Source organism: Quercus suber, unplaced genomic scaffold (assembly GCF_002906115.3).
Source record: "Quercus suber isolate HL8 unplaced genomic scaffold, Cork oak 2.0 scaffold_200, whole genome shotgun sequence".
NCBI classification, from domain to species: Eukaryota; Viridiplantae; Streptophyta; class Magnoliopsida; order Fagales; family Fagaceae; genus Quercus; species Quercus suber.
The window spans coordinates 1,118,302-1,144,866 of record NW_027069658.1 but is presented as its reverse complement, the minus strand read 5'-3'; the positions used below and the strand labels follow the sequence as shown (position 1 = coordinate 1,144,866).

Sequence of the window (26,565 nt, the reverse complement as noted above, 5' to 3'; positions counted from 1 at the left end):
TAATAAAGTTTTGGGATATAATTTATTAATAAGGCCTAGAGTGCAATTATATTTATATAGTGAGTATTAAATATAATTAATGATAACTTTGGATTTGTTAAGAGTAGACAGAAAAGCCCAAGGCCCATTGGAGCTAGTGTCTTATTGGTCCATTTTGGTCCCACTCCAAGCCACACACTAAAACCCAATTAGATAATCAATTAAATATAAAAGGAGAGGCATACAAAATTTTTTATTAGAAAAAAAAAAAAAAAAAAGACATCATTGTGAAATGGTGTGTATGTATGAGTGAAACCACTCGATTATTCTCCCTTGAAAATTGATTGAGAGACCACACTTCTTGGGCGTAAAGTGAAATTTGAGTGAAGATTAAAAATGTTCCCAAGTACTTATAATATTTTGTTTTGAATTTCACCGCACCAAGGTACGTTATCTTGTTCTTAAATTCTGAAATTTACATAGTGCATGTTATCAATCATGAATGAAATATATCCATGTTTGTTGCTGCCGCTGTGTGTTTTGTATGAGATACAAAACTAGATTTACCAACACTGTTCCAGTTGCATACGCAAATCGAGCTTGGTAGAATCATTTGAGGAATTTTTCTCTTGAAAATCCAATACAAAGCTAATCTCACATCATTGATCATTAGGAGCAAGGTTTGCACTTAAATTTTCTAGTATAAAAAGCCCAACTAACCCAATTTTTCAAACAAAAGCAATCATGAAGAGAAACACCCACAAAAATCTCAATCGAAGTGATTTTTGAGAGTAAAGAGAGTTTGTATTTAAAATCTCAATAAAAAAGCGCATTGGATCTCAATAGGAAATATCGAGCTAAGAAAACTTCCTTGTCTTCCTAATCCTTGTTTTAATCTATTTTCTTTTATTTCCCAATATCAAATTAACAAGCTGTTAGTGCAGCAAGCACTAGTTAACCCTCATTAAATAATTACAAAATCAAAGAACCTGAATCACCGAGGGAGGTGAAGATAATAAAAAGCCATAATATATATAAGTGCTGCAATATTGGGAGGCCCTTTCATGGTTGGACTTGAACTGGAAGACACGTGGCAAGTGTCAAAGTTCATTGCAAATACATTGTGTTTGGGATTGTGAGGCCCTTTGTCCTTATACCAATATACACAACTTGGTCTTGAACTGTCATACACGTGGAAAATGACAAAGAGCAGTGTTTTGGGTCCTATAGTTATTGAACACCATGGCTTTACTAATCGTACTATTTTTTTTTTTTAATATAAAGACTATAAAATAAACAATAATAGTTTCTCAAAAAAAAAAAAACAATAATTAATGTTGGACCTCCTAAGTTAAACAATTAATTAAGCCACATATGCAGCTAGCTAGCTAGCTAATACTAGTTAGCTAATACCAAATGTCTAGTTTTAATTAATTAAGATGTCACGTTTAAAATTTTAATCACTCTGCCAAAAACGCCGACAAATCAAAAATGGCGGTTGTAAGAGATTCTTAGTTAACCGACTTTTTTTTTTTTTTTTTTTTCCAACAGGTATATAACCTCAAACATAAGCTATATTAAAATGCATTACGTGTATCAATCAGTATAATTAAGTAATATATAACATAATAATCTATATGTATATATTCCAAGTGGACGTAATTAATTTTCTCTTAATTAAAAGACAGTTCAGGATTAGCTAAACAGTTAAAAAGATTTTAAAAGCCGACCTTTCTTGGGATTTGGAGAATGATTGACAGCCAACATACAGAACGTAAATAGTCGGCGCTTCGTATATGATTAATTAACTTTTTGCATGGGCAAATTTGGTTTGTCGTGGAATCTTCTCAAACCTTATTTTACAGTTCCAATTGACAACAAGTATACTGGTTGATTAAGCAAACTAATTCAGCAATGATGATTCTCATAAAAAAAAAAAAAAAAATTCAGCAATGACAGTTTTGTTTTTTGTTTTAATTATATCATAAAAAGAGCTATGGAATAATTAAGATCTCTCTTTTTCTCCCTCTCTCTCTCTCTCTCTCTCTCTCTCTCTCTAGTCTTGCAACCGTTACCCATTAACGTTGAAACTTTTTTTTTTTTTTTTGGTTTTTTTTTTTTTTTTTAATACTAATATATTTCCAGCCCCATGCCCACATGTCTCGCAATAAAACATGGCCATCATGTCCTCAATAGTCTTTTTTTCAAGTAGGCCTTAAATTATATTTCCAAATTAACTTTTGACATAATTTAAGGAAAATATGCATTGCCATCATGAACTCTTAGTGGCATCTATCACGATTGATATGTAAAATCTCTATCAAAAACTTATATTCAGTCTGGAAAGAGGTTTTAAAAGGTGTCTTTGTAATGGGAAGGCTTATCTTCCTTTCAGAAGATGATCGCTGCATTCCAATTGTATGATGGATGCATATATGAGGATTGGAGAAAGCACCATTATGAATGGTCTAAAAAAATTGTTGACTGGGGGGTTTTTATTTTTGTTTGGCTAAAGCCGCCAATTTTTTGGGATGTCAAGTGTGTTGATTGTATGCATTGGAAATGAAAGAGTTATTTAGTGACTTGAAAAGATATGTCCAATGGTTATATTCGTGAACTAACTACTATTTTGTAAATAATAACATTATATGATCGTTGGATATGGCTCACCAGTTATGGGTTATTTATAGGTCTCATGATGATATTAATATACCAAAACGATCTTTTATATTTACTAAGTTCATACAAGAGCATGTTTTCTACTAATAATTACTCAATTAATGGTAATAACTATATAATGGGATACTACCTTGCTAGTGGTTTATATTTGAAGTAGTTGCCAAACCTCAAAGATGATGATCAATGCTCCTTACCAATTTGGCCACTCACACTACAAATTTACAGAGCTATTAAGCAGCATTGATTGTATGCATAGAAAATGAAAAAATTGTCGTAAATGAAAATAGTGTTCAGTCATATGAAAAGATATGTACATATTTGGGAACCAACTATTATTTTATGAGGAATGACATCATATGATCTTTGATTATGACACAAAAGTTTTGGGTTACTTGGTCTCATAATGGCATTAGAGTTCTAGAACAGTCTTTTATGTTTACTAAGTTCATATAAGAGGTTGCTTCTACTATTAATTACTCAATCAATGGTAATAAGTACACAGTGGGATACTACCAAGCCAATAGTTTATATTTAAAGTGGTTGCCAAACTTCAAAGATGATGATCAACGCTCTTCACCGATTGGCCACCCACGCTATAGATTTTTAGGGATATTAGGTAGTATTGATTATATGCATCGGAAATGAAAGAAATGTCTAGGGGTATGAAAAGATATGTACTCTGGTCATAATCATGAACCAACTATTATTTTGTAAGCAATGGCATCACATGATCTTTGAAACACCAGTTTTGGGTTACTTGGTCTCATAATGGTACTAATGTTCTAGAACAATCTTTTATTTTTACTAAGTTCATATAAGAGGTTGCTTTTGCAGTTAATTACTCCATCAATGGTAATAAGTAAACAATGGGATACTACCTAGCCAATAGTTTATGTCCAAAGTGGTTGCTGAACTTCAAAGATGATGATCTACGCTCTTCACCGATTGGCCACCCATGTTATTTTTAGGGATGTTAGGTAGTCTTAATCATATGCATCGTAAATGAAAGAAGTGTCCAGTGGTATGAAAAGATATGTACTCTGGTCATATTCGTGAACCAACTATTATTTTGTAAGCAATGACATCATATAATCTTCGAATATGACACACAAGTTTTGAGTTATCTAGATCTCATAATGACATTTATGTGCTATAAAACAATCTTGTATAATTACTAAGCTTGTACAAGAGCATGCTTTTGCAGTTAATTACTCAATCAATGGTAATAACAACACCATGGGATACTACCTTACCAATAGTTTATATCCAAACTGGTCGCCCAACTCTAAAGATGACAATGAATTCTCTTCACTAATTTGGTAACCCACACCCAGTGCCCACGCCCATGCTCACCCATACCCCACGACCACTCATGGTTTTTCTAAGTCGATCCAACATGAGAGACTGTAAGTATTACTAATCAAAGAAGAGAGAGAGAGAGAGAGATGGAATAAATAATGGACGTTTTATCATTTTTAAAGCTACAATTCTATGTATTGATTTGTTACCCAATATGATAATATTTTGCAAATTTTTGAATAATGGTGTACATCTAGGTAAGTGGAGGCATTTTTTTTGGGGGTGATCTTTAGTTATATTGCTGGGCCTGCTGGCCAATTTGGTGAATGCTCTAAGACCTCAAGGCCTCGTAGCATGTAAGCCCACAGCCGAACCAAAAACCTTATTATAAAGAATGTCAACAAGCCATTAAGCCAAGACCCAAGAAAAAGTCCGTTATTGGGTCCAAGCCCAATATTTGGATCATCAAATCAAATACATTACAAGAAGTTACATACATAGCAAACCAATGTTCCATTCTTAACAAGGAAGATGAAATTCATCAAAAACAATCAGGTCCAAGGGAAATAAATGATAAAAAAAAATTAAAAAAGAAAAAAGAAAAATAAAAAAAGAGGCATGTAATTGGCATGTAAAAATCAAATGGTAAATTGATTTGACCATTTGACCAAGTAAACCGCGAAACCCTCCTCTAATATTGGAGAATCTCTGAACCAAACTTTACCACCCATCTCTCTGTCTCTCTCAGCCTTCCTCGGTTTTCCTCCAATAATATTGCATTTTTTTGCAACATAAACAAATCTCATCCTTCCATGGCGGAGCGGGCCACCCCTTCATCGGTCAATGATAACGATCCTAAGTCATCATCTGATCAACCAGAAAATAATTCTCAATTAGTAGTCCTGCCTGCAGAAAATACTCAATCTACTGGGATCTATGTTGTTCAGGTCCCTAAAGACCAAATCTATCGTGTTCCACCTCCTGAGAATGCCATTCTAGCTGAACGCCATGGGAAACCCTTTCGCAGCAATGAAAAGAAGCCCCGTCGTTTTTGTTGCTTGTGTTGTATTTCAATGTGAAACTCTTCTTTTTTCCTTCTCTTTTTTTTTTTTTTTTTTTTTTGAGGTCAAAAATTACTTAAACGAATGACCATGTTTAGTTAGCGAGAAAATTCAATGTATACCGGGGATAGATGTAATGCCTCTTACATGAGGGTGGGTGTCACATATTAACCCCACTACACTTGATTAATTCTATATTGCAAGCAATAGATAATACGATGGTTTCTCTTTTTGGCCAAGTTTGATTTTATATTCTTCATTTTATTTTTCAATTATCTTGTAGACAATAGCAAGTATGATTTAATTTGAATCTCTCTCTCTCTCTCTCTCTCTTTTCGAGAGGAAAACTTACTTGAACAATAACCACGTTTACTTAATGAGTAAATTCAACGTAACACCTCTTAGTGGGGGAAGGGTGCCACATGTGAGGCGTTATATCCAATTCTACTACACTTAATATTATCTCCTGGGCAATAACAAGTATGACATGTTCTCTTTTTAGCCAAGTTTGATTTTAGTATTGTTCTTTCTTTTTAAAATATCTCGTAGGCAATAGCAAATATGATTCAATTTGAAACTTTCATTTCCCTCTTTTTGAGAGAAAACTTACAAAAAGAATAATCTTGTTTACTTAATGAAAAAATTTAATGTGTAACAGGAATAGATACAACACTTCTTAACAAGGAGTAGGTGCTACACATGAAGCGTTACATCTAACCCCATTACATCTAATACTCTATTATGAGCAATAGCAAATACAATGGTTCTCTTTTAGCCAAATTTAATTTTAGTATTTTTTTTTTTTTTAAATTGTCTCGTAGGCAATAGTAAGTATTATTCAATTTGAAACTCTTCTTTCTTTCTTTTTAAGAGAAAAACTTATTTAAAAATAACCATATTTACTTAATGAGAAAATTCATTGTGTAAAGGGGATAGATGTAACACCTCTTATGTGGGGATCAATGCCACATGTGAAGCATTACATCTAAGCAACCCCACTACACCTAGTACTTATCGTAAATAATAGGAAATATGACGGTTTTTTTTTTTTTTTAGCCAAGTTTGATTTTGTTGATACCCATTTTCATGACACATTTTCTATAAGCCTAACTCAATCAAGCCCGACCTCATTATGGGTTCAATTCATGTATTATATTATTTTTTATTCTTTTAAGCATGATCCAAGCTCATGCAACATATGGGAGAAATTGAGACAGTATGGTTTTGGAGGGTATGGGTTGATTCTTTTCGGACCTTTTGCATGAGCCCAGCCCATGCGTGCTACCAAGTGGGCAAGGGACACAGGTAGCACTTCTGGCACATGGAGGAGGTCTTGTACCTGAAATTTCGACCCTAAAATAGCCTTTATGCTTTGGCTGACTATGGCTTAACTTTTCTGCTCTACCATTTGTTGTCTAAAACATATAGCTGACCATAAGTAGTTGGCCTTGTCTACTACAACAACCAAATGTAGCTACCAAGGACCTATCATGTTTAGGAAACATCAGGCCATGAATTTAGGCCACTTCAATTCCCAAATTCTGCAAAAAGAAAGGCATCCCTTTTACCTAATTAAATCAAATATGACCATAACCTCTTTGATTGATACCTTGGGGTTCAAAGCCTCTTCTATTGACTAAAAAACTGTAACTTAGAGCACCTCAAACTCAATGCAAAAGACCCCAATTTGATTCAAAATGAACCAACTACGTTTTCCCCATAGAGCTAAAATTTTAGAGTAAAAGCCCACTCAGTCAGGAGACATTCTCACAATTCTAAAGCCAGGGGGTGGAAATATGGGTATAGGGGAACCTTCCCCATATTCCTCACAACTTCTCTCAATTTCATCTTCTCGCTAATTGTGGGTCAGAGTTTCGGACCTATGTACTTTTTCTGCATTTTCTTGTATTTCAATTATAGCATTTTCATTTCTCTCTTGTTAAAGCACTATTAACCTTTTTTCACTATACATTTGGAATTTTAGGCTTAATTTTCCACAAATAAACACTTCTAAAGAACCCAAGGGAAGATTTGGGCTAATCTTGCATTTTTTGCCCTTGTCGCAAAAACATCCCTAACAAATTTTAATATTCTTCCTTTCTTTCTTTTTTAAATTATCTTGTAGACAATAACAAGTATGATTCAATTTGAAACTCTTTTTTCCCTACTTTTTTTTAGAGGAAAGCTCACTTAAACAATAACTATGTTTACTTAATAAGAAAATTCAATATGTAATAGGGATAGATGTAATGCCTCTTATTGGAAGGGTGGGTGCCATATGTGAGGCATTACATCTAATCCCACTACACCTAATACTATATCGTTAGCAATAGAAAGTACGACAGCTTCTCTTTTTAACCAAGTTTGATTTTAGTATTCCTCTTTTTTGATAGGCCAAGAATGTATTGACCCTTTATGGTAAATTAACCAATTAATTAGCCAAGTCAATTAATTAAGTCAATTAACATGTAATACGCGTGGTAATACAAACAAATCACCGACTAAATTAAATGCAACAAAAAATAAATTTGACACGGTGATTTGTTTACGTATGGAGAAAACCTCCAAGTCAAAAACCCCATCGAGGGAATTTAAGATCACCACTCCCGAGAATCCACTATTATCTCTGTAGACAGGGAAAATTCCCGACCTATCACAAGCTGACACGTCACACTACCAAGTCCACAAAATACAGCAAATTACAAAGCGTCACATATTGCTGCTAGGTTTTGCTATCACTATTCAGAAACCAACAGAAATTTGCCAAGTGTCATGCAAAGACCAATCACACATCATCGCACCTGTAAGCGATGACATAAGCAGTCTCGCACGTGTAAGCGATGACACAATCAGTCAGCACGTGCAAGCGATGACATAAGCGGACCAATCAAGCTCTGCCACGTGTCACCAATCAGACTCCGCCACGTGTCGCTTACGTACCCCTAAACTCCTATAAATAGAAGCCTTCCTAAGGCATTTGGAGAGATCTGAGAAGGAGATCTGAGAAGGGGATCTAGAGATCTAGAGAGAGGGGACCAGACCATTGGAAGCACTCAGAAGTCCAGAAGCTCTGCCGGAACCAAGCTCTAAAGCCTCCAAGAACTTCAAGAACTTTAACTTCGAATACGAAGAACATTCGAAGAGAAATTATCCAAATCATTCGCCTAGATCCAAAAGTTTGCTGGAATCAAGCTCAAAAGCCTCCAGAAACATCAACAAATCACAAAACAGTGAAGCTCTACGGATTCAAGCCTCTAAAGCCCCGAAGAACTTCCACTACAAACCTTCGAATACGAAGAACATTCAAAGAGGAATCATCCAAATCATATTCCTAAATCTCAAAGTTCACTGGAATCAAGCTCAAAAGCCTCCAGAAACCTTAACAAATCATAAATCAGCGAAGCTCTAAGGATTCAAGCCTCTAAAGCACCGAAGAACTTCCACCACAAACCTTCGAAGATGAAGAACGCACCAAGAACACGAAGAACACACGAAGACCACAAAGAACGTGAAGAACAAATGATTTCTAACAAGCTCATAGCCAGAGATTTATTGTAATTCTGTTTCAACAATCTTCGATCAATCCTTCAACCAAATTGAAGGATACTTTGTGTTCAAGTCAAAACCACATTACCACAAATCCAATTAACAAATCTTTCAGGGAGATCGAATCAAAGGATAACTCTTTTGTAATTACAGAGAATTGTACCACACAATCATCAATACAAATTCACATTTGTGAAACTATTTTACTTGTTTGACTTTATTTCGAACCGAGAAATTTAGTCGTCCACATATTCTGGCACGCCTGGTGGGACATCTCTGCCTCTCATCTCATTCTCCTTCAAAGAAAGAAATCTTCATCATCTTGCTACCAGCTCAAATGGCCTCTAGCAAGAACATCCAAGCTTCAACAGCTATTTCAACTAAACTTGGTACGGCTACCACCAACAACTACATTGGTGTAATCAATTGTAGCCAACCTAAAGCAAATAATCAACTTCAATCTCAATCAACCAAGGAAGCCAAGGTCCAGACAATCATCTCCTTAAACCCTCTTACAAGAAATAAGGTCATCAACAAGGACGTCTCCACCTTGGACCACCTCAAGTATGGGGGCAAATCCCCTTCTTCCTTCACAAAAAGTTGGTCACACGATCTTTCTCCCATCAAAGGGAACCCAAAAAATGAGATTTCGTGTGCTCACTTCAATTCACTTCCTTCTCCATCAACTTGGGAAGTTGTGTCAGTCATGATGACTAACACCTCTATAATGGAAGAAAAGATGGTTGAAATGGAACAAAGGGTCGTCCTTCTCACAAAAGCACTTGAAGATAAGGACCTCCAAATCGCAACTTTAATGAATAAACTAGAAGTACAAGATCTTGGTGAATCAAGCCATGGTCATAAATTCACATCTGCAAAGGATGATGAAGGGAGAGAAGTTGAAAACACTCCCCGACGAGAACAATCTACTTCGGTTGCTTCGTTGTCAGTCCAACAATTACAAGACATGATAACAAATACCATCCAAGCACAATATGGAGGTTCTTCTACAAGTTCTCTCACATATTCAAAACCTTACACAAAGCGCATCGACAACATGAGGATGCCAAATGGGTATCAACCCCCCAAGTTCTTGCAGTTTGATGGCCATGGAAATCCTAAGCAACACATTGCTCACTTTGTAGAAACTTGTGAGAATGCAGGGACTCAAGGAGGCCTCCTTGTAAAGCAATTTGTCCGTTCGCTCAAAGGAAATGCCTTTGATTGATATACAGACTTAGAACCCGAGTCAATCGACAGTTGGCAACAACTCGAAAGAGAGTTTCTTGACCGATTCTATAGCACACTTCGTACAGTGAGCATGATAGAGCTTACTAATACCAAACAGTGGAAAGATCAGCCTGTCATTAATTACATCAATCGGTGGCGTTCTTTGAGCTTAGATTGCAAGGATAGACTTTCTGAAATTTTTGCCATAGAGATGTGCATCCAAGGCATGCATTGGGGACTTCTTTACATCCTTCAAGGGATAAAGCCTCGAACATTTGAAGAGTTAGCAACTCGTGCACACGACATGGAGTTGAGTATTGCTAGCAATGGAAGTACAAACCCTCCCATACCTGAGGAAAGCAAGAGGGAAGTAAGGAGGAATGATAGGAATGCAAAAGTCAGCCTCGAAGACCCAATGGTTGTTAACACTACCGAAATCAAGGTTCCAAGAAGAGGAGCGAAGGCAAATGAAAAACAGCTTGAAGGATGGCAAAAGAACGAAGTGCGTCGCCTAACTTTTAAGGAACATGAGCAAAAAGCATATTCGTTCCCTGATGAAGATGTGCCAAACATCTTAGAACAACTATTGCAATTAAAGCTGATTGAATTGCCAGAATGCAGGCGACCAGAAGACATAGGGAAAATTGACGACCCTAACTATTGCAAATATCATCGCATCATTGGCCACCCAATCCAAAAATGCTTTGTCTTCAAAGAACAAATCATGAAGCTTGCCAAAGTAAACAAGATTGATCTAGACTTTGATGAAGTTGTCGGGTCAAACCATGTGACCGTTGCTTGTGATGTACTTCCAACTCTCAAGCAGGGGGCAAACACCAACCAAGCTTACAAGTTGATCAACAATGATGATGCAAGGATCGGCCCCATCAATGGGAAGTTCCTTAAACACTTCTACGCTTGAACATCGAGGATTGCTCCTTGGCAAGAGCTTAAACTGCCCACTGTAATGCTGCAAGGGTACATGATGTCTTCCCATTACCTTTGAAAGCATACCAATAAAGAGAAATTAATCCCACTCTATGTCACCAATTGCTAGTGTGGCGTAGTGGTTGGATGCCCAAGTCGCCCTTGAGAGGTCTCGGGTTCGATTAGTGGTGATACCCACTATTACACACTGAGCCCTCCTTTTTGCAAAAAAAAAAAAAAACAACAACAACAAAAAAAACTCATTTGAACTACGTAATGACTTGATCCCTTTCCGGGGTACGTAGGCAACTTGGTATCATTTACTAAGTTCAGTCACATGAAAAAGAAGAAGGATTGCCAGTCTAGCTTAAGGAATTTTTCAAAGGTCGTCAATATGCTTTTGAGATCCCTTTAATTGGCAGGCGTTGCTTAGGATCAGTCAATTCCTTACTACATGATACTCAAAGATCATTGTGGTAGAAAAAGACAGCTGCAAAGAATTGGTGTTACTCGGCTTTCCTTGAACTAATGATAAACATAAGTTAGTTCTTGGTTGTGGAGTAAAATAAAATCTTCAACCTCTTTTGCAAAGAATGAAGTCTTCATGGCATTGCCCCTCTTTTGTGGACATCCTCCCATGTCTCTAAAGTATGTTTTACATCACTTATCTTCTGGGGGCATCTTCTTGTACCTTGCAAGTCTAAGCTACATCGTCTCTCTTCTAGGTTGTGCCACTTCACAACTCTGAAATTTGAACCACATCATCTCCCTTCTGAGTGGTGTAGTTTCACATCATGTCTCTAAAATCTAGACAACGTCACCTTCCTCCAGCATCTAAAGTTGGTGTTGCGTCATCTCTCCTCTAAAGGCATGATTATGCAATGTCAAAGTCTTGGCGGCATTCTTCTCACATCTTCAAGGTTTTGACGGCATCTCTTCGCATCTTCAAAATCTTAATGAAAGCTCTTTTCATCTTCAAAGTTTTGGTGGCAACCTTCTTGAAACTTCAAGGGTTCGTTGGCATCTTCAAAGTCTTAATGAGCTCCTTGCATCTTCAAAATCTTGATGGCATCTCTAAAAATTTTGATGTCTGGCGATAGTACTATGTACCCTTGATGTTTGAACTTTGTCATCTTTAAAAATTGGCGCTAATGCAACTTCAAAGGCCAATATTGGTGCAACTTCAATGCAAAGTGCAAGTGCTAGTGTGGAGTGTTGTCGCAGCTCCATGACAAAGACGAGCGTTGGCACGACTTCGGTGCGAATGAAGTGTTGACGTGGCTGCGTGGCAAAGATGAAGGTCGGCACGGCTTTGGTACGAATGAAGTGTTGACATGGCAAAGATGGATGTCGGCACGACTTTGATGCAACTAAAGTGTTGACGCGGCTTCATGACAAAGATGAGTGTTGGCACAGCTTCGGTGCGAATGAAGTGTTGTCGTGACTTCATGGCAAAGATGGAGGTTGGCACGGCTTCATGGCTGAGATGAGTGTTGACATGGCAAAGATGGAGGTTGGCACAGTTTCAGTGCAAATGGTGGTGCGACTTCATGACATATGTAAGTGCAAATATTGCTTCATGGCAAAGACAAATATTGGCATGGCTGCGGTGCAAGTGAAGTGTTGACGTGGCTTCATGTTGAAAAGGCTTCATTAAAAAAGACGAGTGCAAATATTGCTTCAGTAGACAAGTAATGGTGATGCTTCAATGCAAATGCAAGAGTTGGCCCAGCTTCATGACAAAGACTAGTGTGGATCACCTTCATACAAAAACAAGTGCTAGCATTACTTCATTGCCTACATCAGAGCCAGTACGACTTCAAAGACAAGTATTGGTGATAGCATTGTTGCCTGGCTGAATATCCTCACAGAAACGTTGTTGCAAAGACTCTTGAGATGGCTGCGTTGAAAAGACAAGTGTTGGTGCGGCTTAATTGCCAAAGAAAACTATGCTGCAAAACAAAAACAAAGCAACAAAAAATTTTGTCAGAAAAAAATCTCATGGCACGTCTCAACCAAAAAAAAAAAAAGCATAATTTCTCTACATATCATGCTACCCACGGGAAACTCCTTGTACAGATTAATGCATACCCCGGTGGCCTTATATAGAAAATTTTTGAGATAACAGACAAAAAAAGAAAGAGGAAAAATGTTGCCACCAATGTTTAAGGTCAGACTTTGCAACTCATGCACTTATAGTCAAAGAAAATTGCACCAACCTTGAATGCAGAAACAATTGCAGATTAACCATTGTCAAACAATGTCAGGATAGCCACCGCCAAAGCAGACCAAAAAAAGGCCTTTTAAGTCCAACAACGGTCCGTGGCATTTTCTGACGAATTTGTACAAATCAGTTCAGGATTTCACAAAACTGAAGGGACAGAGATCTTCTACAAACAAAGATCTACAAAACCCAGGAAAGCTCATCACCAACGGAGCTACCACGCGCCACCACGCGCCGCCACAAACTCGCGATGAACCGTGGCCTAGTCCTTCAAATCTGTGCAAACCTGCTCAAAATTTCACAAGATTGACCCTACAGAAGTATTCTACGGCCTTAAATCTACAAAACCTGAAATTTTCAGGTCCAAACGATGAGTCACGCGCCTCCACGTGCCGCCAACATATCCGGCGCTAAACCCACGCGCCTCCTTCAGTCCTCACGCGCTTACACGCGCCGGTACTCTAACACACGCGCCACGCGCTTCCACGCGTTAAGTGCTGACACGCGCCTGGCCTCTGTGACGTCATGGATGACGTCATCATCCAGAACCACGGTCTGACCCGGTTTGACCCAGAAATCTGACCCGGTCAGAACCGCCTGCACCAAAAAAAAAAAAAAAAAAAAAAAAAAAAGAGAAAAAGAAAAAGGCTTTGACCAAGTTCGACCTTTGACTTTGACCAAAAAGTCAAAATTTTCAAGACCGGCCTGTCCCACTCAATTTTTCGAGTACATTCCGATTTTGGGATCCGTTTCTTCATTCGAAATTCGGAAATTGTGCAAATGACCAATTTCTAAAAAGTTGACTTTCGCGTAAATGTTGACCAAAAGTCAAAATTTTTAAGATGGACCTATCTTGCTCAATTTTTCGCGTACATTCCAATTCTGGAATCCGTTCCATCATTTGGGACTCGAAAATTGCACAAATAACTCAATTCCAAGCTAGTTGATTTTTGTGTTGAATTTGACCAAAGTCAAGATTTTCAAGCCAGACCTGTTTTGCTTAGTTTTTCGCAACTTGGAAGTCGTCAATCTGACCCACATCACCAAAGTACTGACAATGTCCAAAACTAAAACTCTCAATATCAAAATTTGAGATTCATCCATTTAGTTTGGATCCCCTCAGGATTATTCTCCGGACTTCATCAAGGCTTCCCTTTCAAAGTACAAATGAACTCTCACAAGTGTGTCTTGAACTTAAAATCATATCGGGTCACCCGTCCAACCTACCATTCCCCTTTCGGTGCCACACACACACACACAGGAAACACATACAAATAGAGAAACAATGATGCCTATGTGTCACTTTACTTACAGAATAGAAATAGGATCTTAGATCTTTTGGGAGTTAAATTAACTGCCCTTGATGGATTTTTTCAATTCCCAACTAATCCATCCAACAATTCTTCTAGCTTGAGAATCTCAATGATAAATGATGTCAATCACCAAGTTGCTGGTACATACTATAGGCACATCAATTTCAGCTCTTCCAGCTTCTGCATTTGAAAAATCTAACTATTAAGAATAAACCCCAAAGATAACAAAAGAAAATTGGAAATCAAGTTCTTAATATCAGCATAACATTAATTGTCTTCCTTGTTTTCAAAAACAATCTTTTACTGGTGGGGCTTAGTGATTATTGGATTACGTCCATTTTCAAATGAAAATTTCAGATTTTGATAAATTGACATCTCAAGTCAAAGATATCAGTAATTTATAATAATATCATGAACAAATTAAGGTCTTTAAATGGCTTGAATACAAAGAAAATGTATAGTATGATTTCTTTTACACCTACAACTCTTTAACTATGTAAAAAAAAAAAGTCAAAAAAAAAAAAACAACAACAAAAACAAAAAAACCATTTGAACTACGTAATGACTTGATCCCTTTCCGGGGTACGTAGGCAACTTGGTATCATTTACTAAGTTCAGTCACATGAAAAGAAGAAAGATTGCCAGTCTAGCTTGAAAAGTTTTCCAACGGTCATCCATATGCTTTTGAGATCCCTTTAATTGGCAGGCGTTGCTTAGGATCAGTCAATTCTTTACTACATGATTCTCAAGATCATTGTGGTAGAAAAGACAGCTGCAAAGAATTGGTGTTACTCGGCTTTCCTTGAACTAATGATAAACATAAGTTAGTTCTTGGTTGTGGAGTAAAATAAAATCTTCAACCTCTTTTGCAAAGAATGAAAACTTCATGGCATTGCCCCTCTTCTGTGGACATCCTCCCATGTCTCTAAAGTATAGTTTTACATCACTTATCTTCTGGGGGCATCTTCTTGTACCTTGCAAGTTTAAGCTACATCGTCTCTCTTCTAAGTTGAGCCACTTCATAACTTCGAAATTTGAACCACATCATCTCCCTTCTGAGTGGTGCTGTTTCATATCATGTCTCTGAAATTTGGACAACATCACCATCCTCCAACATCTGAAGATGGCGTTACTTCATCTCGCCTCTAAAAGCCTATTCATGCAATGTCAAATTCTTGATGGCATGTTCAAAGTCTTAATACAGGCACCTTGCGTCTTCAAGGTTTTGACGGCATCTCTTTGCATCCTCAAAGTCTTGATGGGAGCTTCTTGAAACTTCAAGGTTTTGTTGGTACCTTTATTGGCATCTCTGACGGCTTGATGAGAGCTCCTTGCATCTTCAAAGTCTTTGTTGGCATCTCTAAAATCTTGATGTCTGGCGATAGTACTATGTACCCTTGATGTTTGAACTTTGTCGCCTCTAAAAATTGGCGCTAATGCAACTTCAAAGGCCAATGTTGGTGCAACTTCAATGCAAATGAGGTGTTGACGTGATGTCATGTGAAGACAAATATTGGCATGGCTTCAATGCAATGAAGCGTTGACGTAGCTCCATGGCAAAGATGGATGTTGCGCACGACTTCCATACAAATGATTTGTTGACATGACTTCATGGCAAAGAAAAATATGGATGCAGCTTCATTGTGAGGCAAGTGTTAATATGGCTTCCGTACAAGGACAAATGCTGGCACGACTTCATGGTAAAGACTCTTGATGTAGCTACGTTGCAAAAAACTTGAGATGGCTACGTTAAAAAAGACAAGTGTGGAACACGTTCATGCAAAAAATAAGTGCTGGCATAGTTTCATTAAACGACCAGTACTAGTATTGCTTTATTGCCAACACCAGAGGCGATACGACTTCAAAGACAAGTATTGGTGATAGCATTGTTGCCTGGCTGAATATCCCTCACAGAAACGTCGTTGCAAAGACGAATATGACTAAGAGATTGTTGTTGCAGGAAAATAATGTAACAACATGAAAGCATACATCACTGCAAGAACGTTGCTATCAATGATAAATAAAGCCACCAAATGAAGGCAAATACTTCTATGAGAACGCCAATGTAAAGTTTGATGTCGAAGCTCAAAGATCAAGGAAACTGCGCTGCAAAACAAAAGCAAACAACAAAAAAAAAAATTGTTAGGGAAAAGGTCTCATAGCACATATTAAAAAAAAAAAAAAAAATCAAATCTTGAAAGCTGGAGAAGAAGACTGAAGGCTAGGAATGCCTAAATGAACGAAGCCAATCTCACGTCTTATATAGAGAATGGAGCCAGTAAAAAAAAGAAAAAAAAAAGAAGAAGCTATATTCACGTTTCAAAAATGTGAAAATAATTGAAACTCAAAGTCAAATAACATATGCTCAAAGTGAGATTTTGCAAACTCACAGCACTCAAAATCAAAGAAGTCTGCACCGAATTTTGAAAATAAAATTCAGCAAACAAAAGAGACATTTAGTAAGTTTCTTGGCACCGTCCTGTCAGAGCAGCCAGCGTCAGAGTGGACTAAGATGGCAACAAGCCCAACAATGCCTGCGGACTTCTCTTTCAGATTTGCAGAAACCCTGAGATCATTTCACGAAACTGACCCCACAGGGATCTTAAACGGACAAAGATCTCCGAAACCCAGAAAAGTCAGTCTCAACGGAGAAACCACGCGCCTTCACGCGCCGCAAAAAGCTTCAGAGGGTCGCGGCCTGCTCCTTCGTATTTGTACAAACCTAGACTTCATTTCAAGGAAATGGCATTACCAGTCGATCCAGAAGGCTCCGATTTACAAAACCCAAAAAATTCGATCCCAAAGCCTAGCCACGCGCCTCCACGCGCTGTAAAGAGTTTCGGAAATCGCGCCCTCATCCTTCAAATCTGTGCAAATATGATCCAAGTTTCACAACTGACCCTACAGGCATCTTCAACGGCCTTAGATCTATAAAACCTGAAAATTTCAGGTACAAAAAGTGAGGCACGCGCCTCCACGCGCCATCAGATGCGTCGGATGTCCAAGTCTCAGATTCACGCGCCGCTACCACACTGTTCACGCGCTCTCACGCGCTGGCAGTTACCACACGCGCCTCTATGACGTCATCATCCAGAACCCCGGTCTGACCTATTTGACCCGGACCGACCCGAAATCTGACCCGGTCCGAACCAACTGAAAAAAAAAAAAAAAAAAAAAAAAAAAAAAAAAAAAAAAAAAAAAAAAAAAAAGCGCTTTGACCAAGTTAGACCTTTAACTTTGACCAAAAGTCAAAATTTTTAAGACAGGCCTGTCCCACTCAATTTTTCGAGTACATTCCGATTTTGGGATCCGTTTCTTCATTCGAAGCTCGGAAATTGTACAAATGACCAATTTCTAAAAAGTTGACTTTTGCGTAAATGTTGACCAAAAGTCAAAATTTTTAAGATGGACCTATCTTGCTCAATTTTTCGCGTACATTCCAATTCTGGAGTCCGTTCCATCATTTGAGACTCGGAAATTGTACAAATAACTCAATTCCAAGCTAGTTGATTTTTGTGTTGAATTTGACCAAAGTCAAGATTTTCAAGCCAGACCTGTCTTGCTCAGTTTTTCGCCACTTGGAAGTCGTCAATCTGACCCACATCACCGAAGTACTGACAATGTCCAAAACTAAAGCTCTCAATATCAAAATTTGAGATTCATCCATTTAGTTTAGATCCCCTCAAGGTTATTCTCCAGACTTCATCAAGGCTTCTCTTTCAAAGTACATATGAACTCTCACAAGTGTGTCTTGAACTTAAAATCACATCGGGTCACCCGTCCAACCTACCATTCCCCTTTCGGTGCCAAACATTCCCACCTACCATTCTTCATCTCTCACCTACCATTCTCGCTCTCTATCGGTCTCAACCTACCATTCTCATCCACCGGTCTCACCAAAAAATTCACATCCGCCAGTCTCAACTATCCATCCACCGTTCTTCGTCTCTTCGCTATAAATAGAAGGGCCGGATTCATGAAGAACTCATTCGAAAAAATACACTGAGTCATAAATGAAGATTCGCTTCTTTCAAATTTTCAAGTCCTTCTTCTCACAACCATTTCTCACTATGGTTTCATCATTCTCAACACTTAGCAACCAATATTGCTTCATAATCAGTTTGAAATCAACCCTCCCATGGTTCGGCAGAAACCCTCTTCACAGCATCATTGTAGTTTTGAGATCCAAACAAATTTTGTTTCTCCACCTAACAACCACCTTTGTCCACAAAGTTATTCATAACAAGGCCTGCATCGACCTTCCATGCTTCTTCAGATTTGGTTGGCCAGGAAATCCAAGTCCAGCAGAGACACCTATGCCTAACCTCAGGGCTCCTGTAGTCTCTATTCAATTGCTTGGTCTTCCAACAGAAGCGGCGGTTCGGAACAAACAGCAACTTGGCTGGTTTTTAAGACCAGAATCACAAGTTAGCTCCATCTTTCACTTTGTTGTGCTTTCCCAACAAGTGTCAATAGGTGAAGATGGTAAAAAGTGTTGGGGTATCCTACAAATTGTCTTTCATCCAACACTTGAAACAACCTCCGGGGCACCAGCTCATCAGAGTTCAGCTTTTGGGGCTGGTAAATGGTTGTCAAAACCATATTTCATGTTCCCATCGGCGTGGGATCCAGAGGTCATCATTGCTGGTACCTCAAAACACACTTTCTGGAATTACTCCAACTTAAATTCAACTTGAAGTATTTCAGAATGCACTTTTCTGAAATTACTTCAACTTAACGTCTGTCAGTATGGTCCAATCACGCATGCACATTCTACGACTTACTGTTAGACCACATGCAACATACAGTCAGTACCATATTCAAAGGTGTATCTCCTAGAAACACCTACACCAGAGGGTTCCCGACATACAGGATCAGAACCATGGTGGCGTATGTTTCACCCATTCGCTTTGCTTCATCCCCGTCTTCTTCACCACCAACACCATCATCTCCAGAATCCATAAGCTTTTGAAATTACCTCAACCTGGGTAAAACGATGACGCATGCGCACTCAATCACTTTCCCACATGGCCTCGCCGTAATCCGAAGTGTACTCTTCTGATATAACTTCACCAGCAGCTCTTAATAGCACGAGGCTACCCCTATGACTCTGTATGCTATGCCCAGCCACCATCCTCGCATCTTCCCATCTTCTACACCATGTGATCACCGCCAACAATCCAGAAACACTCTTCTGAAGTTACTTCAACTTAACCTCTGTTGAGAAGATTCGGTCATGCAAGTACATTCAAATACAGGCAGACCCCTTTTCGGTCTTACCAAATCCTTTCATATGGGTGGGTCTACTCCTCGGAAATTATCTCATCCTACTAAAAGCTCCGCCACCTTCAATTAATTCATTTGAAGAGCCAGGAGTAAAAGTCTGTTTTCGAAACTCATTCCCACACCACGCTCTGAAACTGTGTGTGTGAACGAGTCTCGAGGGGGCATTTGTAGACAGGGAAAATTCCCGACCTATCACAAGCTGACACGTCACACTACCAAGTCCACAAAATACAGCAAATTACAAAGCGTCACATATTGCTGCTAGGTTTTGCTATCACTATTCAAAAACCAACAGAAATTTGCCAAGTGTCATGCAAAGACCAATCACACATCATCGCACGTGTAAGCGATGACATAAGTAATCTCGCACGTGTAAGCGATGACACAATCAGTCAGTACGTGCAAGCGATGACATAAGCGGACCAATCAAGCTCTGCCACGTGTCACCAATCAGACTCCGCCATGTGTCACTTACCTACCCCTAAACTCCTATAAATAGAAGCCTTCCTAAGGCATTTGGAGAGATCTGAGAAGGGGATCTAGAGATCTAGAGAGAGGGGACCAAACCATTGGAAGCACTCAGAAGTCCAGAAGCTCTGCCGGAACCAAGCTCTAAAGCCTCCAAGAACTTCAAGAACTTTAACTTCGAATACGAAGAACATTCGAAGAGAAATTATCCAAATCATCCGCCTAGATCCAAAAGTTTGCTGGAATTAAGCTTAAAAGCCTCCAGAAACATCAACAAATCACAAAACAGTGAAGCTCTACGGATTCAAGCCTCTAAAGCCCCGAAGAACTTCCACTACAAACCTTCGAATACGAAGAACATTCAAAGAGGAATCATCAAAATCATATTCCTAAATCTCAAAGTTCACTGGAATCAAGCTCAAAAGCCTCCAGAAACCTCAACAAATCATAAATCAGCGAAGCTCTAAGGATTCAAGCCTCTAAAGCACCGAAGAACTTCCACCACAAACCTTCGAAGACGAAGAACGCACCAAGAACACGAAGAACACACGAAGAACACAAAGAACGTGAAGAACAAATGATTTCTAACAAGCTCATAGTCAGAGATTTATTGTAATTCTGTTTCAACAATCTTCGATCAATCCTTCAACCAAATTGAAGGATACTTTGTGTTCAAGTCAAAACCACATTACCACAAATCCAATTAACAAATCTTTCAGGGAGATCGAATCAGAGGATAACTCTTTTGTAATTACAGAGATTTGTACCACACAATCATCAATACAAATTCACATTTGTGAAACTATTTTACTTGTTTGACTTTATTTCGAACCGAGAAATTTAGTCGTCCACAATCTCAAAACAAGCAGTTACAAGTAAAGGAATCTCAATATTTTATACCAACTTACAGTTGAACCCTTACCCTAATATATAATTGGACTTGTAATGTAGTGACAATCTCTCATTTCAATGCATGACTCCAAGTACGTGACTAACCAATCGATACATGGATTCCAGTACATAACTGACACACCAACTTAAGAAGGATGTTGACTGTAAAGTACTTTAGTTCATCCAGATGATGAAAATTAAGAAGTTCCTTGGTCACAAAACTTTACGGCGTACAAACGCAGTAACTTCTTCAAAAGAAATATGAATTAGGGCATATGTTTTCGGTCACAAAATGCTTGCATAAAACCTTTGCATCAAGTGAGACGACCCTTAAAATAATCCTTATATATATCCAGAGTTGTGAAAAAAGAAAACCTAAACACATAGCTTGGATATGCGTGAAAAACAGATCTAAAATACTAATTTTCGTAATTCTTGATAGATACAACTGTCGAGCTTCATCTTTTAAATCTCGATATATACATCTATCGAGCTATCTGTTGAACTTTAAAAAACAACACTTCTTCACTTGATTTTTGAACAGATTTGCATAGCTTTAATACTTGGACTTGAACTCTTGTTCCTTGGAGTATTAAACACATCCTAGATCTACCAAATTACAAGTAAAATGCATTTTATTAAAGGATTAACCAATTCTAAATAACATATGTTCTTAACATGATCCACATATTTCCTAACATTTTTAACCAAGTTGCCTATGACAACTTCTCGTAGGCAATAGCAAGTATGATTTAATTTGAAATTCTTATTTCCCTCTTTTTGAGATGAACAGTTACTTAAAGAAAAATCATGTTTACTTAGTGAGAAAATTCAATGTGTAACAAGGATAGATATAATACCTCTTACATGGGGGCATGCATGTGAGGCATTACATCTAACCCCACTACAACTAATACTATATTGTAAGCAATAGCAAGTATGGCAAATTCTCTTTTTTGCCAAATTTTATTTTAGTGTTCTTCTTTTTTCTTTTTAAATTATCTCGTAGGCAATAGCAAGTATGACTCAATTTAAAACTCTTCCTTTTTTCTTTTTGAGGGGAAAAAGAATGACCAAGTGTTATTTATTTATTTATTTATTTATTTTTAGAATACTAAGTATTTTAACACACACACACACATAAGGGGAGAGGGGAGAAGGTTTTAAAGAATGACCAAGTGTTTATTTCTTATAAATCAACCAAGTTGTAATTTTTTGAGGAAAATTACAGAGGTGCATTCATATAATTTTTTTTTTATTGATTTATTCTTCTTAAAAAAAGATTTATTTTGCTCAAACAAAATAAGCTGAGCAAATGTGTAGTTGTATTTATTAAAAAAAAATTTTAAAAAGAGAGACTTTAAAAGATGTATATAAAGAAGTAAACCAAAAAAATTGTAAAATCCAAGCCAAACAGTTAATTGTCAAAATATTATCTAAGAAAAGGATGGTTGTGATAAGAATAGAAAAAAAAATCCCATATTATCATTGTGATTTTCTTTAATTTAATAAGTGTCCGTTTTCTTTTTATGTGATTCATAAGTGTTGTCCTTTGTTTGTTAATTTGGATCAGTCAACAAAAAATGTCATTGGTAAGTTAAAGTTTGGTAACTCTAGTGGGAGGTAATTTGCAGACTAGCATAGTGAAGGGAAAGAATATAATAAGTTAACGTGTGTTTGGAAGAATTTTGCAAACTAGCATCTCGATTTTTATAGACTCGATTTCAGTCTAAAACTCAAGACTTAAAAACTCGATTCCCACTTGCTGAGTTGGACGTATGATGCCACATAGATCTCGAGTCTTATAGACTCGACTTCTAAAAAGCAAAACTGAGTCTTTGAGACTTGATTTTTGTTAGGGAAGAACAGCTCTGAAGACTTGAAGAAGAACAGAGGAAGAAGAAAATGATATGAAACGATCTAGAGCTCTGAAGAACAGAGGAAGACGATCTGGTTGGAGAAGAACAGATGCTAGGTGGACGATTTGCAACGCCGAAGAAGAATGAAGAGACGCTGGGTGGGCATTGGCTGGAGAAGAATGCTGGGTGGACGAAGAAGAACGAACAGATGCAAGGAAGAAGAAGGGAAATAAAATGGTGGAAATCGAGTCTTTAAGACTCAAGTTCCATGTGGAAATTTTTCCACATCAGATGCCACTACTTACAAATTGAGACTTAAAAACTCGAGATTTATCTTGTAACTTGAGTTTTAGACACTCGAGATACTAGTTTCCCAGATTGTTTTGAAACATGACAACTAACGAAATTATTTGATATTTAAGGTTAATTAGAAAAAAAAAATTGCTCTAGTGGTAGAAATGTGATAAGGCAAAATGCATTATGCTAAAATGCAATCTCTTATTGTTCATTCACGCAGAATATAATCTATTCTAAAAATAGCATTTGGTATTATGATGAAACTCTTATTCATAAGTAATTATGTTAAATGAATTTGCATTTGGTAATGATACTATACAATGCTTTTTTCCCCCCTACAATAATGGTGTGCTCTAATACGGCATCACGATTGTTATTAGATTTAACTATTGATCATAATTAGTGTATTAAGAAATTATTCATACATAATAACAAAAAAAAAAAGATTATAATACTAAATCAATTATATCATCCATTCAAGTGAGTTAATAATTATGGATTTCAATTAACCCAACTAGTAAAGTATCTGATTATTGTATAAGAGATCTAAGGTTCAATCATCGTCTATACTTTTTTCTTATGAATGTCATAAGTTGAAACTCTTATAAAAAGTGAGTTAATAATTAACCCTTGAGAATACCTGAGTGATGGGTTCAATAAATTTGAAAAACATGCCATAAACTTAGAATTTCAAAGTTTTATCCACCACATTATTGGTCTATAAGTTTTTCAGGATACCAATAAATTAGTCTAATTAAGGGTTGGGACATGATTTCCTTATATTAACAAAAACCTATTATAAAGAATGTCAACTGGCCACTAAGCCAAGACCCAAGATACATGCTCTGATTAGATTATCATATCCAAACCCCAATATTTGGACCATCAAAATCAAATACATTACAAGTTACATATATGGCAAACCAATGTTCCATTCTTAGTAAAGGAGTACTAGCAGTGAAGATGATGAAATTCATCAGAGTGAAGAAACAATCAGGTCCGAAGGTATAGAAGTAACCAAAACCAAAGCAATTTGGCATGTAAAAATCAATCTCGGAGAACCGCTAGGTAAATTGATTTGACCAAGTAAACCCTCCTCTAATATTGGAGAATCTCTAAACCAAACTTACCACCAATCTCTCTGTCTCTCTGAGCCTTACTCGGTTTCCCTCCAATAATGTTGCATTTTTTTGCAACATAAACTATCACCCTCCCTTTCCTCACCACCGCTCCCCATCTTCACATGGCGGAGCGGGCCGACCCTTCTGTCAACGATCATGACTCTAAACCATCAGCTGATAAACCAGAAAATAATATTCATGACTCCAACCCATCAGCTGATAAACCAGAAAATAATAATCATGATTCTAACTCATCATCTGATCAACCAGAAAATAATAATCAATTAGCTCCACCTGCCTTTTGTTGTGCGACCTATGTTGTTCAGGTCCCTAAAGACCAAATCTTTTGTGTTCCGCCTACTGAGAATGCCGTTCTAGCTGAACGCTATGGAAATCCTTTTCGCTGCAATAAAGGGAAGAAGCCCCGTCGTCGTAGTCCTCGTTGTTGCTTGTGTATTTCTGTCTCTGTTGTTCTTCTTGTCCTTGTTCTTGCTCTAATTGCTGCCGCTGTCTATGTCTTGCTCACGCCAAAGGATCCCACTTTTCACGTTGAACGTGTTGTTGTCAAGAATAATACACGTCCAGATTATGGCATTACGATTAGAGCCAAAAATTCGAATGAAATAGTGGGCATTGATTACAAGGCAGGTGGTGTTGCTTCCCTTTCTTTTAAGCAACGAGGAATTGCAAAAGGAAAATACCCATCTTTCAAGCAAGACAGCAAAAAGTCAACATCATTTCGTGTAGATTTTCATGGCTCAAACATTGTATTGCCCAAGGAGATTGAGAAAAGCATGAAAAGCCAAAAGCCAAAAATCAAAGTTTCTTTGTCTCTAAAGATGGATGTATATGCAAGAATTAGAGTTGGGGCATTACATTATGGGAGCGTGAAATTCGTTGCTGCTTGTGATTTCACGGTGGATACATTGGCTAAGAATTCTCGTATCCTGTCACAGAAATGTCATACCTAACGCCAACTCTAGAGGACACATAGGTAGGAATGAGTAGGCGATCATAGAAGTATTTCTGATCATTTCAAGAATTAATTTTTTGGTCATCTATACGTTTTTGTTTGCTTTTGAATTGATTTAAAAAAAAAAATTTAAATTATTACCCTGATCATTTATAGGCTGGTGATGTAAAGAAATAATTGGCGACCTTGTTATTATAATTATCTGTCCCTATCCTGAAATTGTATCATGTAACAGTGTGATAAAAACAAGGGTTGAGAGGCATTCTCTTTGGTTTTTTTTTTTTTGGCTTCCCTATTCCTCAATCCTCATTTCACAATATCCAGGTGCTGTAGAGTTTTCTAATTCTCTCGCCAATGTAAACATTTTTGTGCATGTGCATTTGAAATATTTTTTCACCTGGTGGCTGCTTCTCTCTAGTGGATTGGCTGGCTCTTGCAAATGTGCATTTTTCACTTCAGTTTCAAGTTTCCAGAGATCAATTTTTTGGCTAACCGTGAAGAAGTGGTGGTACATAAACAAACGAAGTGGGAAATTCTACTAACCAATGTAATTGTACAGGTCAGATATCCAAAGGCGTACACACTTGATGATCTCTTAAGAAATAAGTAGATTTAGCATGTTAAGGATTTGTGGATTGTGGATAATATTTAACCATTCATAGATTTTTGTTAAGAATTCCATATTCGTGTGCATTTTCAAATTTGCACATACTATGTAATTTCTGCATTTTCAAGTTTTTTTTTTTTTTTTTTTTGAGAAACAAAAGCAGTGTCAAGTTTTTTTAAGAAATAAGTAGATTTTCAAGTTTGTACTCAATTATTATTTTAAAATTCATGTTGCACGTATTTGCAAATATGATAACTAAATAAATAGAATAATCAATTTGAATGAGAGATTTCGTTTTATCTTTTCATAAATAATTAATAAGACAAACAATTTCGGTACTCGAAGTAATTAAATTCGTTCTCAAATATTTGTTCAGGTATATATGTAAGTTGCTATGGATTGCTTCATTTTAGTAAGAAAAGAAGAGATAGTCTGTTAACCTATTTATGTAATTACGACATGTTTGGCATGTGGTAATAGATTTTGTAATGTAATGGTTTTCATTTGTAATAGTTATTTGGCTAATTATTTGGTTGCATGATTGCATCTTCATTATCGGGAATAATTATTCCTTATGAATACTTATTTCTTAAATTGAGGAATAGTTATTCATCTCTAAAAGATTTTTAATAACTATTCTTTTTTTTTTTTTAATTGAAACATCTATTTCTTAGTAAGTGTGATACTTTTTTTTTTTTTTAATTAGGACAAAATTTAGCTACAAAATTTGTTGCAGTCTTAGGCTACATTCTTAATATCTTTTCATTGAATGTGAGTTTCGACAAATCCACTGTTAAATTACATT

General features: G+C 37.2%; 1 protein-coding gene and 1 long non-coding RNA gene across 3 annotated transcripts; one reads left to right on the top strand and one right to left on the bottom strand.

The window, feature by feature from the left end:
* Window positions 1-10,998: 10,998 nt before the first annotated feature.
* LOC136069978 (uncharacterized) lies at window positions 10,999-14,725 on the bottom strand. Of its 2 annotated transcripts, none has more exons than XR_010631183.1 (2): window positions 12,941-14,725; window positions 10,999-12,673 (listed from the first exon to the last, which is right to left on the bottom strand). It is a non-coding gene; the product is annotated as an uncharacterized LOC136069978 (long non-coding RNA). The 2 variants fall into 2 exon arrangements; XR_010631184.1 differs by having other exon boundaries at window positions 14,258-14,725.
* Window positions 14,726-24,296: 9,571 nt separating this feature from the next.
* LOC112031461 (NDR1/HIN1-like protein 13) lies at window positions 24,297-25,806 on the top strand. Its single transcript, XM_024064157.2, has one exon. The coding sequence runs from the start codon at window positions 24,303-24,305 to the stop codon at window positions 25,149-25,151; it is 849 nt and encodes a 282-aa protein (XP_023919925.1). The 5' UTR covers window positions 24,297-24,302; the 3' UTR covers window positions 25,152-25,806.
* The last annotated feature ends 759 nt before the right edge of the window (window positions 25,807-26,565 follow it).

Coding starts and splice junctions, on each gene's coding strand:
- LOC112031461 (XM_024064157.2), top strand. CDS start 24,303: ATGGCGGAGCGGGCCGACCCTTCTGTCAACGATCATGACTCTAAACCA.